This window comes from Ammospiza caudacuta, chromosome 22, assembly GCF_027887145.1.
Source record: "Ammospiza caudacuta isolate bAmmCau1 chromosome 22, bAmmCau1.pri, whole genome shotgun sequence".
In the NCBI taxonomy this organism is placed as follows: Eukaryota; Metazoa; Chordata; class Aves; order Passeriformes; family Passerellidae; genus Ammospiza; species Ammospiza caudacuta.
The window spans coordinates 4,947,648-4,966,257 of record NC_080614.1 but is presented as its reverse complement, the minus strand read 5'-3'; the positions used below and the strand labels follow the sequence as shown (position 1 = coordinate 4,966,257).

General features: G+C 55.2%; 1 protein-coding gene across 8 annotated transcripts; it reads left to right on the top strand.

Annotated features, from left to right (window-relative positions):
• Positions 1 to 632: 632 nt before the first annotated feature.
• ECE1 (endothelin converting enzyme 1) lies at positions 633 to 13,229 on the top strand. Of its 8 annotated transcripts, none has more exons than XM_058818612.1 (18): positions 633 to 722; positions 3,685 to 3,807; positions 4,725 to 4,866; positions 5,864 to 6,076; positions 7,379 to 7,503; positions 7,760 to 7,972; positions 8,062 to 8,253; positions 8,788 to 8,930; positions 9,016 to 9,130; positions 9,341 to 9,451; positions 9,733 to 9,831; positions 9,946 to 10,023; positions 10,398 to 10,501; positions 10,704 to 10,814; positions 10,943 to 11,010; positions 11,087 to 11,277; positions 11,371 to 11,466; positions 11,732 to 13,229. In XM_058818612.1, the coding sequence occupies exons 2-18, from the start codon at positions 3,721 to 3,723 to the stop codon at positions 11,906 to 11,908; spliced, it is 2,265 nt and encodes a 754-aa protein (XP_058674595.1). In that variant the 5' UTR covers positions 633 to 722; positions 3,685 to 3,720; the 3' UTR covers positions 11,909 to 13,229. The 8 variants fall into 8 exon arrangements, with proteins under 8 accessions (XP_058674595.1, XP_058674590.1, XP_058674596.1 ...); XM_058818607.1 differs by having other exon boundaries at positions 659 to 722; positions 3,721 to 3,807; XM_058818613.1 differs by lacking the exon at positions 633 to 722 and adding an exon at positions 1,441 to 1,482 and having other exon boundaries at positions 3,721 to 3,807.
• Positions 13,230 to 18,610: the final 5,381 nt, after the last annotated feature.

Here is an 18,610-nt window from a genome sequence, read left to right as displayed (position 1 = left end):
CCCGGCCTTTTGGCAGCCCAGCAGAAGCGATTTGCAGCCCCGTGGGTGCGATGAGCGCGTCAGTGCTCAGCGCAGGGGGCGGAGGTGGCACCGCGTGTCCCCATCCCTGTCCCCACGGCCGGGCAGCCGCCGGTGCTTTTCGGCGTGGGGAAAGCTGCACCCACCCGTGCTTTCCAGCCGCGGGCGTGCACGAGTGGCTGCAGCTGCGGGCGTGCAAGCAGCACACGCGCGCTCTTGCACGACCGCGCGCGTGCCCGTCGGTGGCCCCGCTCGCTCGGCCACGCGCGTTCGCACGGGCGCGCTCCCGCGGCCGGAGCCCCGAGCGCTCTCCCCGCGGCCCCGAGCGCTCTTCCCGCGGCCCCACGTGCTTTCTTTCGCCCTTGCACAAGCGGCCGCCGCCGGGATCGCGCCTTGCACGCTCGCCCCAGGACGCCACATCCCCTCCGGCCATGGAGCCGGGGCTGCCTCTGGGGGATGCTGCCGGCAGCGCCGGGGCACGCGGGGCCCCCCAAACGGGGCTCGGGGCCCCCCGAAAGAGTTAAAGGAGGCGTGCGGGAAGCCCGTCCCTCCGCGGCCCCATTGGTTTCCCATCCCAGGTACATCCTTTGCTCGTCACCCTCGCCACCCTCGCTAGGCCGCGGCGGCGTCACGAGCGGTGCCGGGGCTCAACGGGCGCTCGCCCCATCGGGGCCGGGGCCGGCGGGAGTGGGGTGACGGCCATGGTGAGTGGGGGGGCCCAGCGACACCCCCAGATCTGGGGGTGGCTGAGTGGGGGCCGCTCGGCCGAAGCGGGGCGCCGGGTGATGCATCTCCCGTGAGATGCTCTTTGTAACCCCATAGGCTCCCCCCCCACTGCATCGCGGGGGACCCCCCGGCATCCCCGCGGGACCCCCTTTGGATCCCCGAGGGACTCCGTGAGACCTTCATTGGACCCCTAAGGGATCCCCCATTGCATCCCAAGGGACCCCCCCCAAGACACCCCCAGGGACCCCCGGTGCACCCCCGAACACCCCTGGGTGCCCCCCTCGGGCCCCCCCGCCGCTTTTTCTTTGTGGCCAGGGGGGTCACCAGTGGATGCCCCCCTCTGGGTGCCCCCTCAACTCCCCCGCCGCCCCCAAATCCACTCTTGACCCAAACTCGCGGGGGTTTGCTCCGTGTTTCCCTCTGCAAAGAGAGGGGGGCGCCCCCCACCCAACTGAACCCACTTTTGTGGGGCTGTTTGCGAACACCCCCAAACTGGGTTGTACTCCTCCCTATTTTTTTATTTTTTAAGTTTAACCCCTTATTTGCTGCTTTTTAAGCTTTTCTCAAAAAAAAAATTATTTTATCTGCACTCAGGGCTTCCTACAAAACAGGGGGCTCCTCCAAAACACTTTCCCAGCACCCCTGATTAACACCGACACCCCAGGAGTTGCTAATTACCCCCGGACATCCTAAGTAGCAAAGCTGAGCCTCGCTGGGCGCTGGCTGCGGGCTGCAAAGGTGCGGGGGCACCCATGGGTGCCGGGGGTGGGGCGGGTGGGCACCGCTTTGCCAGGCGGGGCTTTGGGGGCGCGGGGGTGGCTTGGGGGGCTCAGGGGGGAGTTGGGGAGCTGGAGGGGCTGGAAGGAGGCGAGGAATCGCCATGGCGATCGTGGCCGCGCTTGCTCCGAAATGGCGCCCGGACGGGAATTGAAAGCGGCCGGCGGAGGCTCGGGGTGCCCGGTACCGGAGCGGGGCTCCCCCGGCGGGGCAGAACCGGGCGCTGGGGGCCCCCCGGGCCTTCCTGGGGGTGTGCGGGCTCCGAGCACGTGGGGCTTATTGTTTATAGAGCGAAGGAGCGATCTGGGGTAAAACCATTATTTAATGCTGATTTTTATAAGATTTTTATAAGTTGTAAAGAGAGTGAAAATCCCTTGCGCGGGGGGTAAAGTGTGGGTGTCCCCCACCCTGTTGGAGAGGGGAGAATGGATTTTTATTCGGATTGAAGCAAATAAAAGCTTGGGGGGGGGGAGGTGTATGACAAAATCTACCCCACAAAAAGGGGTGCTCCTGCTTCACCTGCTGGAGAGGATGAGGAGCACCCCGAGGTGCTGCTATGGCCACAATATGAAGGATATGGGTGTTAAAAACACCTCCCGGGCCCGATTTCCCCTCAAATTAAGGATGCTGGGGGTCGACCCTAGTGTCTCCCGGGGGTGTTTTGGGGAACTCGGGCTCAGTTTTGATTCTCTGATGGCTGGTACAGGGTTGAGCCAGCACATCTCTTGTGAAAGAAGAACAGAAAGGGATTCTTGTTTTGGTCTTTTTCCTTGTTTTCAGGCTGGGGTAGGCGGGGTGGGGGATCGCTGAGGGGAAAAAAAGATTGCATTTCCTCAGGAAATGGAGTGAAAGCTGGGATTCCAGGAATTTGGTGTTGCAGAGCCGTGGGGGCTTCATGGATCCCCCCCCTCCTCTGCGTGAGCGGGGATTTGTGCCCGGAGCTGCCAATTCCAGCCATGTGCGAAGAACTAAAATAGGTGGAAAAAAGTGAAAGGGGTGGGAAAAAATAGGATCTAAACAGAGATTTTCCCCACGATAAAATCTTGCAGTTGAGGCTCTTTTGCCTCACGGTTCTCAGGCTCCAGGCGGGCGCCCAGGGGAGATTTTGGGGCTGCAAACGGAGATTTCCGTACAACCGAGGAGGGAAACCACCTCTTTGTTTTAACCCTTTTTCTTCCCCAGGTGGGTTTTGTGGTTAATTAAACTGAGGCTGGGATTTGGGATTCGGGGAGAGGATTAGACTTGTTATTAAGTGTGCAAAGGGAGGTTTGGGAATGCTGCTGTTGGAAACAAGGCTGAGAACCGGTGCTTTCATTCTGCCTGGAGAAACTGAGGCACGGCTGTGCGGGGTTTGGATCAGCTCATCCCTTTGGGATTGATGGCAGCGGGATGGGGACATCCAGATGGGTTTAAATCCCTTCCCTGCGCTGATTGCGGGTGAAGGGTTGTGAGTGGTGCCACTCGGGCTATCGGTGGCAGGGTCAGGGTGGATTTTGGGGTGCCCAGCGCCTCGGTGGGGAGTGGAGCGTTGTTTGCTCCATCGGGAGACAATCTGGCTGGATGGCAGGGCAGTGCCAGGGGGAAGGAAACAGCGGCGGCGGCACGATAAGGGCCGGCTGCCAACCCGTGAGGTTTTCCTTGTTTTTCTGCCGGGGATGAGATAAGAGCCGGGCACAGGCACAAGATAATGCCCGGGGGACACGGCGCCGGGAGGGAGCCAGTCCGCAGCTGAAATTCCTCGTGCTGTCGCTTTTGGGTGCTCGCAGGGACGTGTCCGGGTGTTTTACGGTGCGCGGGGTTCATAGAGCCGGGAGTGTCGGGGAGAAAAGCCATTTTCCCTGCTGCCAGCCTTGCCCAGGTGCCTGGCACTCCGGGGTGCCCTGGCACAGGGGGGTCGCGCTCCCCGCTGCAGGGCGGAGGTGGATCCGGATTTATTCCAGGCTGAAGGGGAGGTTGCACAACGCGGCCCCGGGGGAAAGTGAGGCGGGTTCGGGCTTTGCTCAGCTCTTGGCTCCGGCCCTCTTTGCTTTCCATAACCATCCTCCGGCGTTTGTGTAGTGCTTTACTACCTCTGAGCCATTCGGGATTTTGCTCCCTGAAGGAGGAGGTGGCTTTGGAAGGTGTGTAAACCTTCCTTCTCCTTCATCTTTTCCTCATTCCAAGGCCACTGAGCACCTCTGTTGCTGATCTCCTGTGCAGATGTCGACCTACAAGCGGGCAACGCTGGATGATGAGGACCCCCTGGAGTCTCTTGGTGACAGTGATGGATACCCCAATGGCTTTCAGGTATGGCTTCATGTGTCTTTTAGGGAGGAAAAAGGGGATTTTGTGTCCTGGCAAGCAGCAAAGGGGGTGCAGAAGGGTTTTCTACCTTTGACCAATATCTGGGGAGTAAAGTCCAGTGTGGGCAGAGCCATGTTGGCTCCTGCCACTGCTGCCCTTCGCTCTCCTTTTGGCACAGGGAGCCAGCAGGGCCATATCCTGCCTGCACTGTTTCAACACTCCACCTCCCAGCTTTTCTGCTGCCAAACCCCTTCCCAGTATGGCTGGGGTGAGCAATTATCCAAGCACTGGGAGTTTTGTCCCCACACAAAAGGGGATTAGGTTAATTCCTCCCTGAGCAGTGAGAAAGCAGCTTAAAGAGGGCTGAGGGTGGCAAGAAAAACTCCACCAGTGCCAGTGTCCAGCCTCACCAGGAAAGGTTCAGGTCTGGAGAGATCCTCTCTGTCCTGGCCCCAATCCCAGCTCCATCAGTCTCTAGAATGGTGGTTTCTGCCCCAAATGTGTTTTTAGTTTTCCCGGCGGGGCCGTCTCCGCTTGCCGTCACATCGAGATGTTTCCTGGGGATGTTTTTGGCTGAGTGGGAGTATCCTGTTGAGGCATTTTGTGATGCAGCCCCCACCCTGTCCCAGTGCTGGCAGCGGGGACGGGGACAGCCTTGGGGTTACGCTGTGCTCGAGGAGGGGTTCAGGGTGGCACGGGACAGCAGGTGAGCCCTCCAAAGCGCTCGTCCCGCTCCCTTTCCTGCCATTGTGCCGCCCTTCCTGCCCTGTTTCTGGAAGGCAGCTGCTGCCTTTCCCAGCCCAATCCATGACGGATCCCTCGCCGGGGCTAAATTTCTGCTGTGGGCTGTGGGGAGCAAAATGGGGGCTGCGTCAGCGAGTTTTTCTGCCAGCGGGGAGACGACGCTGCTGTTCCCGCAGGTGAACTTCCGCGGCTCGCGCGGCAGCCGGGGCTGCTGGGCCGAGCGCACGCGTACCGAGAAGCAGCTGCTGGTGCTGCTGGGGGTGCTGGCCGTGCTGCTCGTGGCCTGTCTGCTGGGACTCATCTTCCAGTACAGAGCCAGTAAGTCCTTTGCTCATTTTTGGGGGGCCAGAACGCCCAGAAAGGGAGGATCTTGGGTTCAGTCTCTGCCTGTGAACACCGAGGCAGAGCAGCTTGTCCGAGCAACAGCAGGGATGGTTTGTTCAAGCTTTGAGCAAACAGCTGTGCAGGGATCCTGCTTTCTTGACCAGAGTGGGTTGCTGGGGAGTTCCCAGAATATGTTATTTGGTGCAAAGGTGGGATGCTTAGCTGCACTCCTCAGCTCAGGACAGGATTCTTGGGTATCAAACAGGATGTTCAGGTGTGGGGTGGGATCTTTGGGCTCAAGACAGCATGGCATCACTTCACCCCAGGGCGAGATGCTGAGATGCAGGATAAGGTGTTTCTCTGATCCTTTATCCTGGAACTTGATGGCTGAGCACAGGATGGACTGTTTCTCTGTTGCTTTGATTTTTTAAGATTTTCTAAGCCTTCTGATGTTGACATCTTGTAGCAAACTTTCTCACACACTTTCTGTAAATAACGCACTGTTTTGCATTCCTTTATAAAAGAAGAGAAAGTTGACAGACTAACAGTCTGTCCAGTGTCATTGGAGAGGTGGCACTATCACCTTTCAATCCACTATCACTCTTGGGAAACTATAAATGTTAGTGTCAGAAAATAAACTTCCCTTTTTTCTTCATCTTGAGGACAGCAGTGTGCACTTGTGTTCTTTCATGTCCTATAACAATATTTCTCTGCATCCTTCACCCCAGGGTGGATGACTGGGCACTGGGCAGGATCTTTGGGCATAAGATGAGATGCTTGCCCTGGGATAGGATGATAGGGCAGGATGCTCAGACATAGATCAGCATGCTAGTCCATATTGCTTGCCATAGAGCATGGTGGTAAAGGTCCAAGGTGGGATGCTCAGGAACCAGGTGGGATATTTGCCTGCATCCTTCAGCTCAGGGCAGGATGCTCTGTGGTGCTGCTCATTTTGCTCAGCAGAGGAGCTGACCCTGTCCCTGTCCCCCAGGGCCACCTGCCATGTGCCTGTCAGAAGCCTGCATCTCCATCACCAGCTCCATCCTCAGCTCGCTGGACCGCACGGTGAATCCCTGCGAGGATTTCTTCAGCTATGCCTGCGGGGGCTGGATCAAGGCCAACCCCCTCCCTGATGGTCACTCACGCTGGGGCACCTTCAACAACCTCTGGGAGCACAACCAGGCCATCATGAAGCACCTGCTGGGTGAGTGTGTGGGAGCAGTGGGACCCCGCAATGCTAAGGGGCCTCAGTGGGTCCCGGGGAAGCCAAAAACATCTGCATGCAAATTCAAGTTTGGAACTGAACTCCAGCATCAAACCAGTCTGTGACATGTGTGCTGTGAGGACATTAAGAAAGGGATCCTGGCTGTGTTTGCTCTCCTAGATGGTCCTGAGATTTTTGACTGTGGTGTTGCTAGTCTGTGGTGCTGAGTAGGGAAAAGGCCTCTGTGCTATAAACCCCATGGTGGCATTCCCAGGAGCTCTGAAATTCAGGATGTGCATTCCAGACTGCGTCCAGAGGCTGTAGTGCCCCAGTATCACCCCAAGGATATGTGTTTTTCCTGTGCTATAACTTCCAGCCTTTGTGAGTAGCCTTTTAGGGGACTGGCTGCTAGTTTGGCCGTTTTGGGGGGCCAAAACTCCCCCAGCAAAAGGAGGGTCCTGGCTCAGGCTCTGCGTGCGAACGCCGAAGCAGAGCGGCTTATCCCAGCAACCGGCGGGGACGGTTTGTTCAAGCTTTGAGCAAACAACTGGCTCCTTATCAGCACTTTCCACTGCGCCAGGGCTGATTATCTGGAAAGAGAAGGTTTGGGAAGAGTGTTGTCTTTTGAGAGAAAGGGGGTGGCGCGGGAACAGCTTCGTCCCTGGCTTTTCCCGCAGAAATCTGGCGCTGGTTTTACCGGGAGAAGAGACTGGGCCTCCAGCCAAGTGGTCGCGGTCGGCATTTCCTTGAATTCCTTGGAGCTGAGGGACCTTTAGTTAATAAAACCACACAGCTGGGAAGCCAAAGGTGCAAGCTGTGTCATCAGGAAAATAAATTTAAAAAACCCCAAAATCCCTCTGGGAAAGTAGAATTTTAGCTGGGGAGATGAAAGGAAGGTTTTGGAGGCAGAGGAGAAAAATGGGTTTATTGTTCCTTTTTGCAGGAATAAATAATATAGGTCTGGGGGGCACCAGCACAGAGGCAAGGGCAGCACCCGGGGCTGGATGATGCTGGGAATATCAGAGCTGCTGGAAAAATAAAAATGCTCTTTGTTTTTTCTTTCTTTATCTTTTGTCCCCAAAGAGTTGGAGCAGTCACTGTGGGTGGGAAAGGAGAGGGGGGCAGGAGGCCAGGAAGGGATGGGGCCAATGGGATGCCTTGGGGGCATGGTGGGGACTACTGGGACAATCCTTGGCGATTTTCTGGAGCCTGGCCTTGCCCAGAATGGAGCTGAATCCTTCTGGGTCCAGCAGATGCCCATCCCTGGAGCCCCATGTGATTCTCCCTGGGTACCTCCCACAGAAAACACCACGGCCAATGTGTCCAGCGAGGCAGAGCGCAAGGCACAGCGCTATTACCAGGCCTGCATGAATGAGAGCAAGATTGAGGAGCTGCGTGCCACCCCGCTCATGGAACTCATCCAAAAGGTTTGTCCTTGTGGAAAAGCCATCTTCCCTCTGCAAAATGGGGGGGAAAGCTCAGTCATGGGCAGTCCCAGCACCCTCCATACTCCATTCTTGGTGCTTCCTGCAGAAGAGCATATCCAGGTCAGACAGGTGGAGATTTATAATCCTATAGTGGGGCTTTTTAGCCCCCTTGCAAGATGTTTCCCCCCAGGATGGAAATTGAAGCAATTTCAGGTGGTTGTTTCTTACTCAGAAGTCGTTTGCTGTCTGTCCCCAGCTGGGTGGCTGGAACATCACAGGTACCTGTGCTGGTGACAATTTCAACGAGACCCTGCGGGAGGTGACGGCGCACTATCGCACCTCGCCCTTCTTTTCCGTCTACGTCAGCGCCGACTCCAAGAACTCCAACAGCAACGTCATCCAGGTGGATCAGTCAGGGCTGGGCCTGCCATCACGGGATTACTACCTGAACAAGACTGAGAACGAGAAGGTGAGGGTGTCAGGGGAAACGTGGGTTGGCTGGGGGATGCCGTGGGTGGGTGAACCTGCTGTGCTGATCCCACCTGTCTGACCATGCAGGTGCTCGCCGGGTACCTGAACTACATGGTGCAGCTGGGGATGTTCCTGGGAGGCACCGATGAGGACTCAACACGGCAGCAGATGCAGCAGATCCTGGATTTTGAGACGGCCTTGGCCAACATCACCATCCCGCAGGAGAAGCACCGGGATGAGGAGGTCATCTACCATAAAATGACAGCAGGAGAACTAAAGGTAGGGATGGAGCTGGTGAGCTTCCCCATTCTGCTGTGGTTGTGTGGTTCCCCATTCTGGGGTGGATGGGTGGAGGTGACGCAGCTCCTCTGGGAATCCTGACACCAGCTGACACAGCCTGGGAAGCTCTTGTGCAATAGCTTGGCCCACGTCCTCCTTGGGGAAATCCTACCCTGAACCTTCCTCCCAGCCTCTGGACCACCCCTGGGGCCAGCAGCTGTCTTACTGCAGCACTTATGTCCTCCTGGGACTGCTGCCCTTGGACGTCAGCCTGGTCACCTCCCAGTGTCCCCAGAGGGGCTGTAACTTGTGTCAGCATCTCTGACACCCACCCCACTTTCTTTTCCTTCTTTGTGGGAGGAAATTGTTTACTCCCCTTCAACCTTTCAAGGATGCTGCTGTTATAGGAACTGACCTCTGCAAAATCAGCTGAATTCATCAAATGGGGATTGATGCAGCCACTTCCAGCTCAAGAAGCAGCTGCCACCCCCTGAGATGGTTTTTAGGTCCATAGCAGCGCTGTGGCTTTTGCAGGAGCTGGCACCAGCTGTGGATTGGATGCCCTTCCTCTCCACGGTCTTCTACCCTGTGGAGCTCAACGAGTCAGAGCCCGTTGTGGTCTATGCCAAGGAGTACCTGGAGCAGGTCTCTGACCTCATCCTGGCCACGGATAAGTGGTGAGAACCCCCAGCCTGTACAGAGACCTGGGTACCCAGGGTGGGCAGGAATGTGCTGCTGCCTACTCACCCCCTCTCACCATAGTCTCCTCAACAACTACATGATCTGGAACCTGGTGAGGAAAACCAGCCCTCTCCTTGACCAGCGCTTCCGGGACGCCGAGGAAAAATTCATGGAAGTGATGTATGGGACGAAGAAGGTGAGGGTGAAGTCCTCAGTGCCCCTGAATCACCATTAAAATGGTGATGGCTTTTTATCCCAAGGCCCTCTCATGTGGCATCCAAACAGTAGAGATGTGGGGCAGCTTTTGGGGTGGCAGAGGGTTGGATGGGCCAGGTGGTGCGAGGAGTGGGAATGTAGAGGACTTTGTTCCGTGCCACCGCTGATGACCACCTCCTGTCCCATGCAGAGCTGCCTCCCACGCTGGAAGTTTTGCATCAGTGACACGGACAACAACCTGGGCTTCGCTCTGGGGGCCATGTTTGTCAAGGCCACCTTTGCTGAGGACAGCAAGCAGGTGGTACGTCCCCAAGGCAGCAGCATGCGAGTCCCAGTGCTGGGAAGGTCTCTACAGTGGTGGAACTGTCGGGGCAGACAATGTTTCTCTGTCCACTGTGGGTGGGAAAGGAGTTTCTCTGTCCACTGTGTTGCATTCACTGTGCATCTCTGTGTGCCGGGCTTTTCACCATGTGTTGTCTTGGCCTCCCAGCCATTTCTTCCCTGTGGTGTGAAGGTCCTTGACCTCTCTGGGACAGGAAGCCAGCTCTTTGGACTGACGCTGTGCTGCCTTGTTTTGTCTAGGCGGAGGAAATGATCGCGGAGATTAAAACTGCCTTCGAGGAAAGCCTGGAGACCCTGCAGTGGATGGATGAGGAGACAAGGAAATCAGCCAAAGAGAAGGTGAGGCACTGGTGGCTGCGCTGGGGAGAGGATGAAGGTGGAGGATGGCATAACAGGGCGAGCCTGTCCTGCATCTTTGGCACTGAGAGCACTCTGGTCCTTGTCACCCTCCAGGCAGATGCCATCTACAACATGATTGGCTATCCGAAATTCATCATGGACCCCAAGGAGCTGGATAAAGTGTTTAATGACGTGAGTAGGTCAGATATGTCCCCTGGGTTTTCTGTAGGAGGTACAGGATGTGTCTGTATCACCATGGCCTCAGGGCAGCCTTGAACCCCAGGTTTCCTCCTGAAGAGTCTCGCTGATGTCCTTGGCCCTTCTCTTGGGATTTCTCAGAGAGCTGTGGGCCGGTCCTGGGGTGGCTGAGGCTCTTGGGATCCCTGCCTGGGAAAAGGAGGAGCTGTTTTCCGTAATGGTGATTCATTTCCCTCCAGAGACTCTACAGATGTAGAGAAACAGGAGAAGCCATAGCTCTGCTGGCTCTGGAGGCTCAGACATGACTGTGAAGGGAGGAGTGGGGCTGGGCGATCACCACACACCACTCACGCCTTGTTCTTTTGCAGTACGAGGCCGTGTCCGACCTCTATTTTGAGAATGTCATGCAGTTTTACAACTTCTCAGCCAGGGTCACGGCTGACCAGCTCCGGAAACCACCAAACCGGGACCAGTAAGTCCTCTGCTCCACTTCCCTGTTGTACTCAGTGGGGAATATCAGCATATCTGGAGCACTGGGATTTAGTGTCCACCAGCCTGTGCTGGTTTTGAGGAGATACATTTAGGACAATGGCTTTGCAACAAAAGTGGATGTTGTTGGAGCAAACACTGGTGATGGCTTGTGTTGCCATGTTGGCCATGTTTTGTTCCTGCAGGTGGAGCATGACACCTCCGACGGTCAACGCGTATTACTCTCCCACCAAGAATGAGATTGTCTTCCCTGCTGGCATCCTCCAGGCCCCCTTTTACACCCGTGCGTCCCCCAAGTAAGAGCCATGACAAAACAGAGAGGGCAGGATTCCCAGCTTTCCTCCTATATCCAAATCTCTGACTAAGTTTCATGGCTGTGGAGAGCAAAAGCTGCTCTCTTAATCTCTGCATTACCCTCCTGCAGGTCCCTGAACTTTGGTGGGATTGGCGTGGTGGTGGGCCATGAGTTGACACATGCCTTCGATGACCAAGGTATGACCACAGCCAGGTGGGTGGGCAGCTGGAGGGGTGGCCAATACGAGATGAAGGATCCACTGTGTTTTTGCAGGCCGGGAATATGACAAAGATGGCAACCTGCGTCCCTGGTGGAAGAATTCCTCCGTGGAGGCCTTCAAGCATCAGACAGCGTGCATGGTGGAGCAGTATGGCAACTACACTGTCAACGGTGAGGCGGTCAATGGCAAGCACACCCTCGGAGAGAACATCGCCGACAACGGGGGCCTCAAGGCTGCCTACCGGGTAGGACCACGGGGCTGGGGGAGATTCAAAGGGGGACATGGTGTGGTGGGATTTGTGCTGTCTCCTGAGCCCGCTGTGCTCCCTGGTTTTCAGGCATATCAGAACTGGCTGAAAAAGAATGGAGATGAAGAAACACTCCCAACTCTCGGCCTCACCAACTATCAGCTCTTCTTCGTTGGCTTTGCACAGGTACATGTGGTGGCCTTGGGAGGGTGATCACACAGATTTTTGGAGGTGGAGTATGCCCAGATGGGAGGAGGGTGTGATGGCAAAACAGAGTCCTTCATGTAGTGGATGGAGAATGAGATTGGGGTGGTGCTGGTTACAAAGGAAGAGAGAACTGCAGCTCGAGCTGCCTAGGCCCCTGTCACGCAGGCAGAGAGGTTGGATTCATCACCAGGTTGGCCCCATGGTGATGGTGTCAGTACTCAGCCCCCTTGCCCTCCATTTGCAGGTGTGGTGCTCAGTTCGCACCCCAGAGAGCTCGCACGAGGGGCTCATCACCGACCCCCACAGCCCCTCACGCTTCCGCGTCATCGGCACCGTCTCCAACTCGCGGGAGTTCGCCGAGCACTTCAGCTGCCCCCCGGGCTCCCCCATGAACCCCCTCAAGAAGTGTGAAGTCTGGTGATGGGCGAGTGCCCCAGGGAGCCGGCGGCTGGTTGCTTTGTCCTCTGCCAACAGCTGGGCTTCCCCCGTCCTTTGAGGCTCAAACCACTTCTCCATGCCACGGAGAGCCCGACTCTTCAGCCGGAGCAGTGTCTGTGCCCCGGCTTTGTCCGAGGTTCAACCCACTGTGAAAACTCCTCATCCCCTGCTTGTTGGTGACATGGCTTCGGTTTGGGGGTCTCTTCTTTGCCACCATGACCGGGCCAAGTGCCGAGGCACAGGCATCTGTGGGCACTGCCTGTATTTACACACACAGCGCTCCAGCCTGACCCACCACATGGAAAACCCCTCTGTTTTGGAGGTGATAAAGGGAACCCCCAGCAGTGGCAGGTTTGTCTGCGTGTCTAAATACACCTGCTGTACCACCTTCTCTCCAAAGATGCGCACACGAGGGTGGAAAGTATTTTAAGATGTATTTTTTTGGGGGAGGGGGGGAAATACATATATTTTTTTCATGTGTTGTGGAATACACTGGAAATTTTCAGGGAAAATGCATTTAAAAGCCTTTTTTTAGTAAAAGATTAGTATATTTATTAATTTTTTTTTACTTAGTGCAGTAGGTGCAGTACCCTGTGGTGACAGTCCCTTGGCAAGGGAAGCTGGGTAGGGCTGTGGATATCTTTCCAGTCTTGGATCCTGTGTTTCTCTGGGAGGGACTATCCTTAGAGGATGCTGATGGGAAAATTAGGGACAGCAGGCCTGGGGACAAGGCTGGAGGATGCTGCAAGTCAGAGAGGCTGTGCCGAGATGCTGCAGCTCCTGGGATTAGCTTTAATTTCAGAGCGTAAAGGGAAAAATTGACGTAACCAAAGATGTAACCAAGGTGGTGATGGGGTGGATGAAGCATCCTGTTCTCCCTCCTCTCTCCTCTGAAGCCAGGCCAGCCAGGATTTCCTGGCCCTAAAGCTTCCCAGACAAGTGCAGGCGGTTCCTGCCGCTGCTTCTCTCATGCCGAGCCTGCTCTCTGCCTGGGAAACTGCAAGCCCCAAAAGCACCACGTGCCCCCAGACCTCTGTCCCTCCACAGCTGCTTTGGCACCAGTGTGAGAAGTGATCAGGATGGGGCTGAGGGACTTTTTTAAGGGATGTTTTTAATACCTGTTTGAGGGGAAAGCACTGACAGGAGCTCAGGTGCTGTGTGTTGTCTTCTTGCTCTAGACAAAGCAGAGACCTAGAGGGATTTTTAATATTTATATGTAAAGGGAGGGATGGAAGGGGCTGGGTTTTTGTAACTATTTTTTCACCCTACGCGTGAGGCTTATTGTAATTGAAATAATAAATACTTTTTACTGGATATGGAGCTGATCATGACTTGAATTTTCTTATAGCAGGAGGGTCTGCATCCATTTATTTGTGCTCTTCTCCCTGTCTACACCACTGAGACTGTCCTGTGCTGACAAAACTGAGCCATTGAGCCTTTTCCTAGCCTGTGCTTGGTGACCTATGCCTCTCTTGGAGGCTAAATCCAGGGGATTTTTGCCCAAAAACCTCACTCTCACTGCAGGTGGCTCTTTGCTTTCCATCTCTATGGCATGGCCCCACACAGCTCCCTGGCAGGGAGGTCTTTCCCAGATGCTTTTCCTTCCTCCTGGGTGAGTTTTTGGCTGGCTGGGCTGCGGTTGGATCCAGCGGCACAGGCCCTGTGCAGGTTTTCCTCCAAACTCCCTTATTTATGGCTTGGTGATGCTGGTGGGATGCTGCCAGCTCCACAACAGGCCAACATTCACTCTGAACAGATGCTCCATGGCTTCAGCAGGCTTGCCCAAAAAATGCAAGGCAGGACCTGGACTGCAGGCTCCCTGCAAGCCTCACCCCTGGGCTGATGGTTATTACCACACCAAGTGCTGGGTACTCCTTTGCTGTTTAACCTAGGAGTTGTTGGTACTTTGGTACTGGTTATAGTTTATTTAGGGGGGATGTTGGTAGTGTTTGTTTATTCAGTGTCATTGGTGGTGAATCCTTATCTGGAAGCTTGGGGTAGGTGGGGTGTTGTTGGTTATGGTCTTGGGATAGGGCTGGTTGTGGTGGTGGGACTTGTTATGGGGGGGGTGTTGGGGTTATTAGCAGATGAGGGGACGGGTTTGTTATTGGGGGCTGGATTTGGGGCAAAACTAGGAGGCTGCAGCCCACTGGTAGCAAACTTTTGGGGCTACAGAGTGCTTCTGCTGCTGGCACGGGCAGGACTGAGCCAGCAGTGAGCTGGGGACATGGGTGTTGCACAAATAAGACATTAAAATACATCTCTGACTGTTTTTACCGTGTTTTCTCGCCCAGATGGAATGGAAATGTAGTAATAGCCCTCACTCTCTGCTTGCTCTGTCGGTGTGAGGCCCTGGGCTTCCTGCAGCGCTGAGAGCGGCCGTGGCCGCCGTTGTTTTCCCTGAGATCCGCCTGGAAATGGCGCAAACCCGCAGAGGGCGGTGGAGCCGAGAAAATCGCTGCTGCACATCCAGGGCTGGGCTGGCAGGAACCAGCGATGTTACCCGATCCCTGGTTGGGCCTGGATGTGGCCCCACGTGTTTGAATTGTGGTGGAATACCTGCATTCCTAGGGAAAGAGAGGAACAGCGTGGGTGTAAGGCAAAGAGGAATAGAGTGCGGCTGGGTGAGGGTGTTTTCCCAGCTGCAAAGCAGCAAGGAAGGGAGCACAGGCATCAGTCACATGGAGATGCTGTTAGAAGTGGTTTAACCATCCAAACAGGAAACACTTTGGCTCTCTGGGATTTAGTTGCAGGGAGGGACCAGGCAGGTGATGGTTCAGGGTTAGGAAGGACTTTGAGGGTGACCATGAGCTGTGTTGTGGTGGGGGACACCGTGGTCAGGGACAGCCCTAGGGCAGGAAGGGCTTCGAGGGTGACCATGAGCTGTGTTGTGGTGGGGGACACTGTGGTCAAGGCTGCCCGTGCTGGGTGCAGGTAGGAGGAGTTTTCCTCCCTGGGAGGCTGCGGGCACAGGGAGAGCGGGCAGGAGTGAATCATCCCGCTCTGTGCCAGCTCCTGGTGTGGGCTTGCCTGGTCCTGGGTGGTATTCGCTTTATTGTGCGCTCAGCTGTGCCCTGGAGGGCTGAGTCGTTGTTTGCCGAGGGCTGAGCCCGGGCAGGGGGAAGAATGGGGAAAGCTCCAAGCAGGACCTTTTTGTTTTTCTTTTTTTTTTTTTTTTTTTTTTTTTTTTTTTTTTTTTTTTTAATGTTGGGTGTTTTTTTTGTCTGGAGGGTGTTGGAAGAGGAACAGTGGGGGAAAATCAGGAGAAGTCAAAAGAGGGAGGTGCTGCTGTGCTGTGCTGGGTGAAAGCAGGCACCTGGAGCATGCTGGAGCCTACAAACAGAGCTGGAGATGAGGGCTGTTCATAGGTTCGGTGGGGCCAAGAAGGCTGGTGAGAGGCTGAACCCAGCCATCTGAACTGCCCCTCTCCTTCCTGCTTTGTTCCCTGCAGGTACGATCTGACCCCTGACACATCTCAACAGTACTGAGGTCACCTAGTGGAACAAACAGATTATACAGCCAAAATCTCCCCTGAACAAGCCATACCTTCCTGAAGGCAGGAGGATGGGGAGTGGGAGGTGGGGAGCAGGTTCTAAATCCCACCTTGCAGCTGGGACCTGCTCATTTCACTCAGAGCCAAGCTGAGTCAAGGCTGTATCTCCTCACTCCTCACTCACTCCCAGGACCATGGCTTTGTGCTTTTCTCACTTTATGCTCTGCTCTTCACGAGCATCCCTTCAGGGGATACCCCACTCCTGTGTTTTCTGAAGTTCACCAACAGCTCTGGCATTCCCACTGCACTCTGTGCTGTGGGGTTGTGTCTCTGCTGTGGCAGGTACAGGAGACACTGTGGGGCTGGAAAAAGGGCTGGTGGTGCTCTGAAACAGGAGCTCAGCACTGTAGGTTCCAGCTGCCCACGGTGACACATCAGTTCCCAGGTGCTAACAGAGCTAGCAGGAAAAAGAGGAGGAAAAACAAAATGGAGAGGCGGCAAGAAGGGTGTGAATCCAGCTGGAACTCGCTCAGGCTCCAAAATCTGCAGGATTTGTTGGCCAAATCATCCTACATAAGGTAGAAGGGAGACATATCTGCTTTTTCTTCTCAGGAAAAAATAAAAAGAAGGGGAAAACATGGCTGGGGAGAGACTTTGACTCTGGAAGGGCTTTAAGGCAGAACTGGGAGCATGGCTCCTTCCCCTGGCCAGCACATTTTGGGAGCTTCAGCAGACAATATGGTGAAAATGCCATTTTTTTCCTTTCTAAACAGGCAAAAAGTGTTAAATGCAAAGATCCTGGAGTTGGGAAGCTCTTTTGCAGCTGTGTTTACAGGCAGCTATTTCTGTAGAACAGAGGCAGCCATGGATGTCAATTTGCTTTTGAGATGAATTTCCTTCCATGCAAAGGGGGGTGGCTGGAGAGGGGCTGTGCCAGGAGGTGGTCATGGAATGGCACCAGCCCCCCAGAACACACAGCTCTGCTTGTACCCTCCAAATAATAACAGCCAAATCTTTACCAGAATTGTCTCCCCAGCAGGAGAGGTATTCTGTGAACACAGCAGCTCTCTGGGATGCTGGGAGATCTATTGGTACCTGGGCAAAGCCCATATCATGAGAGAAGTTCCTCCTTTGACTCCCATTTTTGGGGAGTGGAGGAGTATTTGGCCTTTCTTTTTGGTGCTCCTTATTTCTCTCTTCAGTTTTCCAGGTGGGGAATTATTTAATGTGGCAGGCTGAAGGCTGCTGAGGAAAACTGACTCAGAAAAAAACAGTCACAGCCCCCCTCTAAATATTTGTTCCTGGGTTCAGATAGAAATATTCTGAAGTCAGGATTTCTTTACAGGCTGGCAGGTCTTGGTTGGGCTCTTTCCCCTCAAAAAGAAATCTGAGTGTTTGCTATTTCCCCCCGTTTCCCACAGGCAGTGTGAGGTATGTATGAGCTCACTGCTCCCAGGTATTTCCCTTACCCCACGCTGAACAAAGAGCACAGAAAGGGACACAGAGCAGCACATCACCTTCCCCTGCTGCACTAATGCCTGCTGGCACTGCAGGAGGTGGCTGTGCCCTCCGGGTAGCTTGTGAGTAAATGATAAAGTATTCTAGTTGCAGGGCTGCTTTTAATGGAGACCTGTGTGGCAGCTCCCAGCTTTCCTCCTGAGAACACACCTCAGAGGAGGGAGAGCTTTTGGACTCACTGCAATCCTTGGGTGTCCTAAACCTGTCCTGCACAACCCCATTGTGATTTATATTTAATATTCAAAATTATTTCTCTGCATATAAACAGGACCATTGCACAGACAAGGATGGATGAGGCTTCTCAGGTTTTCTTTAGTGCACAAGACCTCTTCTCTCAGCTTGTGGTTGTACCAGCTACTCTCCAGGTGCCTGAATACACCACCATGAGAGCTGTTCACTTCAGTAAAAGAAGCTTTTCACGTTTCAGGCTTTATTTATGATTGAAATAAAGCATTATCTTCCTCCTAAACTTGCAGCTGCTCAGAATTTGCAGCAGACGGGACACAAATAAGCTCTGGGAAGGTTTCCTAGAGCAGCACCCCAGGCTGCAGCAATACCTGTGGGCACAGGGAAGGCGCTGGGAGCATCTCCCTGGGACGTGCAGCATGGCAGGAACGCTGGAAGGTGCCAACGGGTTGGAATGAGCCCTCGGCAAGGCAGGACAAGTCAAGACAATCTGGCAGCTGCTGGAATCTGTTCTGAGGTGCGTTTTATCTCCCTGAGATGGTACAAACCACCTCAGGTGCTGCCAAGCTCAGGTGGTGGCCGTGAGGAGGGTTCTGCAGGTTAGGTGTGAAATGGTGAGCGTGGTGGTGGGACTACCCTGGGAGGGTGATGGCTTGGTGTGACCATGGGGTTAGGTGGACGCGTCTGCCCACAAGGGCAGGTCTGGAGGGACCCCATTGCCACAGGTGGGCTGTGTCCCTCACAGTCACCCTGTCACCCTCAGGACTGTCTGCCCTCATGAGGGGCTGCGGTGGTGGCCCCTGTCAGCTGCCCCGGGAGCTGGGAATTGGGCCTGCGAGCTGTAGGGCTGGTAACGGAGCTGGGGGCGAGGTTTTTTAGGTAAGTCCCTTCCTCAGGCCCGCGGTAGGGTGGATACTGTGGGACTCCTCACAGCCAAGGGGGTCCTAGACTTCCATGTTGCATTCAGGGCTGCCGGCCCTCACAATGCCTCGGAGGGGCTGCGGTGCTGCCCCTTCCAGCCCCTTCAGACGCCAGGAATTGGGGCTGGGGGTGAGTTTTGGGGCAGGGGAAGCCCTCAGTGGGGTAGCTGCTGAGGGACCCCAGAGGGCCACTGACAGCCTCGGCCCAATCCCTCACTCTCAAGCACTGCCGAAGTCTCTCCGAGCAGAGCCGAGTGTGCTCGAAGCTGTGCCCGAGCCGATCCCGAGGGATTCCGAAAATCACCAAGAAGCTCCGAAGAGCTACGAGCGGGGCGGGATTCCCTCTTCCGAGTCCCTCCGAAGCCTCCCGACCTGTCTCACGCCCTCGCCTTCCGGAAATAACCGAAGTTTACCGAGCGCGGGGGTCACGGGAGGTGCTGGGCCGAGAGGGGAGGGAGAGGGTACAGGGCAAGGCGCTTGCGCGCGCGAAAGCCTTTCCGGAAGAACCCGAGGTTTGCCGAGCGGCGCTAGCAGACGAGCGATTCCGGAAAGAGCCGAAGATTGCCGA

Coding starts and splice junctions, on each gene's coding strand:
- ECE1 (XM_058818607.1), top strand. Junction 8,931..9,015: donor ATCCTGGCCACGGATAAGTG/GTGAGAACCCCC, acceptor CTCTCACCATAG/TCTCCTCAACAACTACATGA. Junction 11,467..11,731: donor TCTTCGTTGGCTTTGCACAG/GTACATGTGGTG, acceptor CTCCATTTGCAG/GTGTGGTGCTCAGTTCGCAC.